At 36.3% G+C, this 10314-nt stretch overlaps 2 protein-coding genes across 4 annotated transcripts; one reads left to right on the plus strand and one right to left on the minus strand.

Annotated features, from left to right (window-relative positions):
- Positions 1 to 260: 260 nt before the first annotated feature.
- Positions 261 to 7715, minus strand: LOC107808972 (anthranilate synthase alpha subunit 2, chloroplastic). 3 transcript variants are annotated; one of them, XM_016633538.2, is made up of 11 exons: positions 7375 to 7715; positions 5588 to 5772; positions 5003 to 5192; positions 3841 to 3992; positions 3293 to 3408; positions 2955 to 3201; positions 2814 to 2870; positions 2500 to 2652; positions 1676 to 1756; positions 1364 to 1450; positions 261 to 681 (listed from the first exon to the last, which is right to left on the minus strand). In XM_016633538.2, the coding sequence occupies exons 1-11, from the start codon at positions 7556 to 7558 to the stop codon at positions 355 to 357; spliced, it is 1779 nt and encodes a 592-aa protein (XP_016489024.1). In that variant the 5' UTR covers positions 7559 to 7715; the 3' UTR covers positions 261 to 354. The 3 variants fall into 3 exon arrangements, with proteins under 3 accessions (XP_016489024.1, XP_016489023.1, XP_016489025.1); XM_016633537.2 differs by having other exon boundaries at positions 5588 to 5781; positions 7375 to 7708; XM_016633539.2 differs by having other exon boundaries at positions 5003 to 5181; positions 7375 to 7605.
- A 1767-nt stretch (positions 7716 to 9482) lies between these two features.
- LOC107808971 (VAMP-like protein YKT61) lies at positions 9483 to 9998 on the plus strand. Its single transcript, XM_016633536.2, has one exon. It carries the CDS (start codon positions 9483 to 9485, stop codon positions 9996 to 9998), a length of 516 nt encoding a protein of 171 aa, XP_016489022.1.
- Positions 9999 to 10314: the final 316 nt, after the last annotated feature.

Below are 10314 nucleotides of genomic sequence, written 5' to 3' on the forward strand. Positions count from 1 at the left end.
GCAACACCTTCACCAAATTTACTCTCAACTATGCAGACCTTAATTGGGAACACAGTATTGTAATAGTACAACCACAGTACCAAAAAAGCATAAACCGGAAATCATGACAACCAGAAAACTACAACTCGTAAGGGCTACGGCCATTTTTGGATTCTTTGTGGCACCCTGGTATAGTTGGTGAAGGAAATACTGAACATAATGCAGCAATTTTGACGTCGGTGGGATTTTTAGTCACTTGGCAACATAACAGACTATCCAAATTGAAAAACAAACTTTTCCACATTCATCAAGAAACAAAAAGAATTTCCTGTGTCAAAGGAATTGATGAAACAAAATTCTACAGTAGGACAACATCTATTCTTTGTCAACAAATGATGACTCTGCAAGGTCAATGGCACGGGCAAGAGCAGCAGCTTTATTTTCACATTCCCTTTGCTCATCAGCAGGGTCACTATCAGCCACTATACCTGCCCCAGATTGGAGATGAGCAATCCAGTCTCGGCGCTTATTGGCATCTTTGTATGAGTACATGGTGTCATAACGTGTTCCAGTTGGAAATACAATGGTTCTCAGAGCCAAGGCAATGTCCATTTCACCGGTAAAGGAAATGCCTCCAAATCCACCACTGTAAGGTCCACGCCTCGTGACTTCCAACTGATCAATTAGCTCCATCGCTTTCACCTAAATAAAGCAAGAGGAATGAAGTATTTATTGCCCCTTCCGAGAAACACAAAGAAATTGAAAATTATCACAGCTATATATTCCTTCATGAAACGCCTCAAACCACATCAATAATTCTTGCAAGTTCCAGCTCAGGGACCTTTAACACATATAACCTTACCGATATTAGCCTCAGCCCTCTGCACCCCCACCCCACTGTCTCGCTTGGTTTTTCTTTACTCTAGCACAGTAATTGGTGGTTCATTTGTTAATACTTGGTAAGAGATGAGATGAATAAACTTTCTATTCAGTTATCAACATTTCCAACAACTGATCAAATTCGGAAGAAGTGGCAACAAAGACTAGGGCCATCAGCTTATCCAGTTCCCATTATTTATAACATTTGGCGGCAGAAAGTACCCAGAACTCAAATAACCAAGACACTCATTTTTAAAATTATTACTCCCTACGTTCCAGTTTGTGACATTATTTCCTTATTAGTCTGTTCCAAAAGAATAATATATATTTATATTCGGAAACAATTGACGTTTAACTTTCCATTTTTTCCTAAATGAGAAGCTTTTAATAGCCCAAGACCAAATTCAAAAGTCTTTCTTTCTTAAAATCCGTGTCAAGTCAAGCTATGTCACAAAAATTGAAAGGAGGGAGTATTATTTTAAAAAGTAAAAGATGATTGAAGAACCTTAGGTGCTCCACTAACGGTTCCAACAGGAAGCGCAGCACGCAGAGCATCCCAGCTACTCAAATGGTCGAGTAGTTCTCCAGTAACCTGCATATTTTGGACAAGAGCAAACTCGTAACAAGCCAGACAAATCATTAAATTTCACAAAATTCAAGTCTACCGGCGCTTCTGTAACCACTGAAATATGGATTAAAGAAAGCAAAGTTTTGTTGTACTCGGGGAAAAGACCTTGATGCAAGTAACTTGAAAATGTTCAATCCCATGTAAAGGAATAGCTATAATTAAACACAAATTCATCTGAGAAGAACTCACCGTGGAGCTGATGTGCATGACATGGGAATACCGTTCAACGTTCATTAGTTTCTCAACTTTCACTGAACCAGGTTTTGAGACCTGAATTAAGAACCAAAATTAATAAAATAAGATTGAAGTGAAAGACAACTTCAATAATATGCTACAATGATTCTAACATGAGAAGTAACCAAACAAATAAAATTGAGTAGGAACCTAGCAATTCAAACAAATAGAAGCTCAGCGAGCACCAATGCCTTGTGGTGCGGCCCTTTCCCGGACCCTACATGAATGCGGGATGCCTTGTGCACCGGGCTACCCTAGTGAGCACCAATGCCAGGGCCTAAAAGGAGGATGAATTGCATACTACACTGTACCAATTATTGATTTAAAATTTGATAACAGTACACCAAGAGGAGAATTGATTGTCAAAATGTTAGCATCTGAAAGCCATATAGAATCTTGACTCTGCATCCAACTAGCAAGATCTATATTAATTCCCTGTAGTTTTTAATGCATATCTCGGCATTTGATTAGGCATGTTATGATTATGCATCAGAGTTTTAACTAGTTGTATGGACAGGCAGAAGCAAGCTCAATATAGGATCGGAAAGGAAGATACAACATCAGAGAATTCCATAAGCAAATGCATGCTAGAGTAAAAAGACGATTAACTTCTTAGTTTTAACACTATTTGATCCAAAACAAGAACAAAATCGTTCCATGACAGAGAATGAGACGTTACACGCATAATGACAGCCATAAGTCCTTAACATATATAATAAAGGTCAATGTAGCCGGAGGAAGCTGGAAGATAAATAAAAAGGAAAATTAGGAGTGTTAACCTTTCCAACATCATTTCTTCCCAAGTCAACCAGCATTATGTGCTCTGCACACTGTTTCTCGTCATGCAAAAGTTGATTTTCCAACATATAATCTTCCTCAGGTGTCTTACCTCTCCTAATAGTCCCTGCTAGGGGTCGATTAGTAACTGTTTTCTGACAAAGAAAAAAGAGGGGATAATATTAAGACTATTAAGAAAGCTGTTAATGCTAGACAAATGAGAGATGGAATTTGGGGGTGAAATCAACTCAAACCCAGAAAATAGAATTAGAATGCAATCTGCAAAGTAGAATGGAAAACATCAGAGTTGATTTACCTTCTTAACTCGAGTAAGAATTTCTGGACTAGAAGCAACAAGAATACAACCCCTAGCCTGATCAAAAGATATTCTTCATGAGAGACCTAGGAAAAGAAATTAGAATTTGAAGAGTCAATGTTTCAAAGAAAGCAGGCACACCTGTAGATAAGTCATATAAGGACTTGGATTTACGATTCTTAGTGCTCTGTATACTTCAAATGGATCCGCAAACGTTCGTCTTTCAAAACGTTGGCTAAGAACAATTTGGAAAATGTCCCCAGCCAAGATATGCTCCTTGGCATTCAAAACAGCCTTCTGGTAGTCTTCGCGTGTCATGGTCGACTTTTTCAATGAAGTACCAAATTGGCTAGTGTGAAGTTTTATCGACCCTGAAGCCAACCTAGGACTAAAATAAGAAACCAGTACAACCAAATGAATGAGAGAAAAGGAGCAGAAATAAGGTAATTATTTTTGGAAGAAAAAGTGAAATAACTTACGGGATAATATCATGTACTCTAGACATCAATGCTTCTAATCTGGTCATACCATCATTGTAGGCCTCCTCTACTGAAGAAAACTGATCTAACCGCACCCAATGTATGACAAATGCTTTCTGGTATAAAGAAGAAAATCAGATAAAGGACCATAATACCATATACAGCGAATAAAACACCTTATCAACTGCAAATATTGGTCGCTAAGAACTAATTCATACTGAGTTTTATTTAATTAATAAACCAGATGCATTTTGACACAAAACTTGATGATTCAGAAACACTAGCTATTAGAGTTGACCACAGAAGTAGTCAAACCAGAAAAAGTCAATGAGAAGTAAAGAGAACAGTCCATGGTCAATGGTTGAATGTCTGACGAATTTGAAGAAATCGATCCCAATTACAAAAAGTGAAATCAAAGTGCTCTTATTGAGGTACTTCAACGAGAGGTCAAGTGTATGTTCGTGAATCAGATGGGCCCTAGAACAAAATAGGATAATCTGGAAAGCAAGATATAATGAAGGTTTATCGAGGACTGAAAATAAAATTACCTTCTCCACATGATCAAACACAATTACATCATCATAAAGACCTAGATGAAGATCAGGAAGGTTCCTATCATCCATAGGAGCATTTGAAAAAGGTATCTTCTTTTTCTCTACATAACGCACTGTATCATATGAAAAGTAACCAACCCAACCTCCTGCAAAGGAAAAAACGCAGCATTAGGTATGGTAAACTTTCACTCTCTTCCCACATGAAATCTGTGTATAGAGGTATCAATTATCATGTACTGACATCTAAAACTGTGGCCTAGTCTTATTCAACACATTATCTCTATTCATCTTCCCTCTTTCTGACTTTCTGTTGGCATGGATCCTTACTTTATTTTAGATAAATTCTCAGTATATTCAAGTATAGGTAACTACATACTCTTTCAATTATTACAATCTCCTTGTATTGGTTGTATAAATCAATACGACAGTTTTCTCCCTCTCTCTTTCTCTTTCATTCTCCTACTATAAACTAGATTTGCTAATAGATTATTCTTTATATGTATATTTCAGATGTCTTTTTGTTTCATGTTGTGGGAAATCAAAGCATTTAAATGTCTCTAGAATTACTGTGTCACAATAAAAGATAAACAAATCATTTCTATTTTTTATAGATTGCATCATTTCCTTATTTAAGTGACTCAACTTTTTCCCTTTTTCGTTGTACAATAATTGTATTACTTCTTCGTCATTGATGCAGGGAGAAAAAACCATTGCATTGCATACGTGAAAAGTATCAGGTGCAATGCATGGGCTAACTTCCAGTTATACACCGAAAAAAGCAAAAATAACATATCTGATTATGATTAAAACTGCAGCCTGCATGCCATCCATTAGACACAAATCAAGAAATTTAATTTGAAGGATATTGCTTAGTATGATAAGCCACAAAAACTGAAAGCTGGGATAACAAAGACAGTTAAATAAGCATATCTGTGCTGTCAGAATAACAGATTTAGAATTGGACCGAATTAAACAACAAAACGTCAGAGCAGCTTGGCAGAAATTATTCAAATTGTCGAACAATTTAACATTATGATTTGCCATTCACATGAGGCAGGTAATTGACATTGAACTGCAAGTGCTTCTTTGCACAGTACACCAAGCTAGATTAGTATTCGTACTAATAAAATCAAGCAGTTGAAGTATAATTTATTACCACAAAATGCCTCAGGAAGCTCATCTATACATTGAGGTTTCCATCTTTCCATAATCCTACGAGGAACGATCATTGGATCTTCCACAAATTCTTCTGTCCGCCTTCCTTCATGGTGATCCATAATTGTCACCATGTTCTCTTTTGCAACAATTTCCATTGTCGGCTGAGCCCCTATCACACTATATCGCCCCTAGCATAATTAACTCATCAATAAACATAGCAAACTGTAACCAACGAAGCAAGTAACTTCTGTTATATTCAGAATTGTGCCGGTGCAGGCATGTAATTAGCACAAAAAATCAGTCATTCCCCATGTGGTCTTTGAGAATATAAGTACTCCCTTCTTCCAAGGAGGATGCCATTATCTTTATTTGGGTCCAAAGCAGTTTTTCTTTGGATGATCTGTGACTGAAACAATTTAAACTATTTTCAGCTATAAAAGCTGTGAGTTTTAGTATTTTACGTGGTTTTTGAATATATGAAAAATGAATTTCATTCAAACCCATCATTCTTTTCAAGACAGAGTTCCATTGGCTATTCCAGTTTCAATCAAGTAACTAAACAGAGGTAGAACAAGGAGCTTACAACATTAGAAACTTTCAAACCAGGCTCCACAGACTCGAACAAGAAGCTTGGTGCTTCCCTATCATCTTCCTTCACCAGACAGCGGTAAGCGAGGACCGGAGTTAAGTGGTCAGAGAATATAGACCTGTAAAGAGGGATCAAATTCCCATGCTTGGCAGCTTCCTTGAACTTCACTGAATTGTCCACTGCACAAACTAAACCATCTCAAACCCAGAAAGCAGCCAAAAGTTACCTTCATGAAATTAATGTCAAGCGAATTAAATTAGTGATAGGTATACTCTTTTTTTATTAAGAAACTTGCACCATTTCACGATTTGTGCGCGTCAACCTTGCGAAGGGGCCATGCTAATCTATTTACAGCAGTGCATACAACTTCTTAAATTGGAGGAGGAGGGGGGGGTAGTCAAATCATGAGGTAAGCTCCTTTCCGTGCTCATATCCGGAAGTGGATGCCATTGGCCTCAGAGGAGAGGGAAGGTGACAGGGTATTCTATGCATTCAATGACAAGTTCGAGTTGACTCTGACATAGGAGTAATGAATGCAATAGCAATCTGCACCCACTGACTTAAAATACTGATCTGCCTCTGAACTAAATGGACAGAGATAGTATAATGGGTTATATTCGAATCTATACGGGAAGTTGAAAGTTTTTCAAAAAGTAAATATTAACAAAAGTTTGAGTCCATTTCCACAAAGAAGAAATGAAGGCAGCACAACTTTACATTCACAACTTAAAATTCTGATACTGGGTGCTTGACTTAGATATATACACACACACACATATAAGTGTATAGGTACAAATGTATTCATATATATTCATATATATATATATATATATATATGTAAATAGGATCCAAAGTAAGTTTTGGAAATTATATGAATTGCATCTTGAAGTCTATGGTCACAGAGAAGCAGTGAACACAATGGACTCAGACGGCAGACCACTCACTTAAAAAAATTCATCCATCTCTAAATTAAATAGGCATAGAGGTTACTGATGAAGGTGGCGAACTAACATATAATTCAAATTTTGGAATACATATTTTAATACTAAATATATAGCTGAGTAACCATGCATTGGAACTCTGAACTCAATGAATTAAAATTCTAGAACCATCTCTGAATTAAAAAGGAATGGACAGTACCAAATTAAGGTGATGAAACTTAATATATAGTTGAGATTTTGAAATACACACACACACACCCCAATGCCAGGGGCAGAGCTAGGGCATGGAAGTTCGCATAAGGCCAGTTTTTTTATGTATAAACATCAAATGTTTAATCTCCTTGGCTTCTTTGTGTGTTTACTTTATTTTGAATTTTTTGAATCCCCTTAGCGAAAATTCTGTCTCCACTACTGATGAGTGCTAAGTATATAGTTGAGTAACCAATGCACTAGAATTCTGAACCCACTAACTTAAAATTTTGGATCCATCTCTGAATTAAACAGGCATACAGGGCACCAAATGAAAGTGGCGAAACCAACTATATATTCTTCTGAGATCCTCTTTGTTTTTAAGTCTGTCACAAAAAGAATAACACCTTTGTATATTTAAAAATAATTCAACTGTAAACTTTTCATTTTAACTTTAACAAGATTGATGTATAGCCATACAAATGTCTATGACATGTTTTAGACCGCAAGTTTCAAAGACTGAAACAGCCTCACATAAATTATATATTAATGTTAAATATACAGCTGAATAACCAATGCAGTGGAACTCTGAATCAGATAACTTTAAATTGTGGATTCGACTCTGAATACTAAATCGACAGTGAGCATTACCAAATGAAGGAGGAGGAGAAACGGCGGAGCATTTGAGAATCCGGACTCGGGAAGCAGCAGCTACAGGGGAGCTGGAGAAAGAGAGGGAAGTGGCTGTTGAAGCGGCAGAGTGACCGGTAAAAATGGAGGAGCGGTGGCCGGAGACGGTGGGAACCGGCCGGTGAGATAGGGCTAGGGTTTTCATGACTTGTTACAGCATTTGTTTGAGCTTTTTGAAAAAAAATGGAGAGTGGAGAATGGAGAATAATGGATGCTGATTTTTATGATTGTGTTTAGTTGTTTGTTAGAACAGTGAAATGTTTGCAGAAAGGGGTCGGGGGTTTTTTGGTAGGCCTTAGTTACTAGGTTTTAGGTACAAGAACCTAATATATGGTGAATTAAATATCATATTTTTTTTAAAATGAAAATAAATGACCTATTACTTGATTAAGGAATAGTCCGCTCAACATTAAATACAAGTATTCACGTGAAAAATATCAGAAATAGCCTGATGTATAATTGACAATTGAAAATTAGTCATAGTTTGAAAAATAATCGAAATTTTATTATTTTTATGTAAAAATAAAATATGAATAATAATATCTTTAAAATCCAAAAATATTCTAGCATAGGCATATGAGATTCCATAGTAATAAGTTGGAATTGATAACGTGGTGCAGTTCCAATGTAATATACTGGAAGTTTATATGCATAAGTTCCATAAATCAGCATATTATGTTGGAGCTTTTCGTATTTCAGCTTGAATATTTTTGTTCGGATTTTATCTCCAATTTAAATAGTAGTAGTTACTTTTCAATAACTTTATATATACTAGCTATTTTTTTAATAACCACCGGTAAAAATAACTATGCCATGTTATTTTGACAGAACTCGCCAATAGTGACAATAACCATTAGACAATAACAAAGTCGGATTTAGGATTGAACCTTATGAGACTGTGTCTCGGCTGGAGTTCCTAATCCATCATAATTTATTTTTTATTTTTTTTTTAATCCAAAGCAAAATTTTATTTCCTTTTTGTAAAGCAAGAACATGAGTGGAAGGGGGCATTCACCTTACCTTCCAATGATAATTTATTTGATTTATTAGGTTCGAGATTTATTCTTTGTACTTATTGGTAAAAAATTTAACATCAGAGACGGAGGGGTGTTTATTGGGCGGATCGGGCGGATAATTATTATTAATGTTTCAGCTTAACGGTTATCGAATTATAAATGTAGTAATTTGTTAGTCATCCAATAAGATAACGGACGGATTTGTATCGAATTAACAATTATCGGGCGGCTTATCGGCTAAACTAAATAGAATTTGTTTGAACAATCATTCAAGCAATACCAAATTTTCAATACCATCTAAGATCTAACCAAACGGTATTTTTAAATTAAGGAGTCTTGAAGACTACTAAAATTGTCAAACACGTATTAACCAAAAATTTTATACCATGAAGACTATTCATACAAACATATATGTATTAATCATTGAGATTTCGATTTTTCGACTTCTCAGTTCTCAGTTCAAGATAGAGACTAGATTGACGAGTTCTCTGTCTTTGGTTGCTGCAGACAATTGAGAATTAGAAAATAGAAATTAGGGATTTAGCCATTTAAGGTTTCAATAGCACTTTATATACATAGGGATAAAAGTGTAAATATAAAAATTCTTAACGAGTTAACGGTTTACCCGATAAGAAATTGAGTAATTCGCCCCAAATCGTTAAGCCGTTAATTATAAAATACCAATCCGTTCACCATCCATTACTCCGATAATCCGATACCAATAAACCATCGGTTCGATTCGTTTAACGATTTCGGTTCGGTTTTAAACCGTCGTAGCCGCCTTACAGGAAGCATATACTGGCACACTTATGTTATTATCATTTTCGAGACTTTATTTGTTAAAACCACCAACCTCTAACAAAATTAAGGAGCAACAAAAATCAGTGAGCTAGAACTTATTTGTTAGTCGGATTGACATTACATAATCAAACCATCTGATACATCGCGTAATTTCAAAACGGATCAATTCCTTTCTTAAAGGCGGTCAGAAGGAGAACAAAAAAAGTTTTTAGGGTTGAATATTTTTGTCAAAATTTACAGAGGTTTTTAGAGATGAAGATCACAGCATTGATGGTGTTGAAATGCAATCTAGAAGGTTCGGATCCAGTGAATTTAGCGAACGCATCTGATATGAGCCATTTCGGGTATTTTCAGAGATCCAGCGTTAAGGAATTCATCGTTTTCGTGGGTCGGACCGTCGCTAAACGGAACCCACCGGGCCAACGCCAATTCGTTCAGCATGAAGCATACAAGGTACATTCATACAATCGAAATGGTTTATGTGCTTTGGGTTTCATGGATGATCACTATCCAGTTCGAAGTGCATTTTCACTGCTCAACCAGGTTCTGGATGAGTATCTAAGGAGTTTTGGTGAGTCATGGAAAACCGTGCAAAGCGACAATGCTCAACCATGGCCTTATCTGAATGAGGCTCTAGCCAAATTTCAGGATCCTGCTGAGGCTGATAAGTTGTTCAAAATTCAGAGAGAGCTGGACGAAACAAAAATTCTCCATAAGACAATTGACAGTGTCTTAGAACGGGGAACAAGAGAACATGTCATTAGCTAGAAACCAAAATCCTAGCTAACTTATCAAGAGTCCTAGCTAACACCGATTTAGCTAGGAAATTGACCTTAGCTAAATTCCGTAGCTAATATGGTCTTAGCTAAATTTTAGCTAGAAAATTATTTTATCCGTTGCTAATATAGCTAGAGATATTTGCTTGGCACTAATCCCTTTGAAGTGTAGCTAGGCTATTAGCTAGGGACTTATTCCATGCTAATATTTGCTACGACTAGACTAGCTAAATTCCAAGCAAATTTTGACGGGTGAGCGTTGATTTCATTACAACATAGCTAGGAATATCCCTAGCTAAACTTACAAA

This window comes from Nicotiana tabacum, chromosome 3 (assembly GCF_000715075.1).
Source record: "Nicotiana tabacum cultivar K326 chromosome 3, ASM71507v2, whole genome shotgun sequence".
NCBI classification, from domain to species: domain Eukaryota; kingdom Viridiplantae; phylum Streptophyta; class Magnoliopsida; order Solanales; family Solanaceae; genus Nicotiana; species Nicotiana tabacum.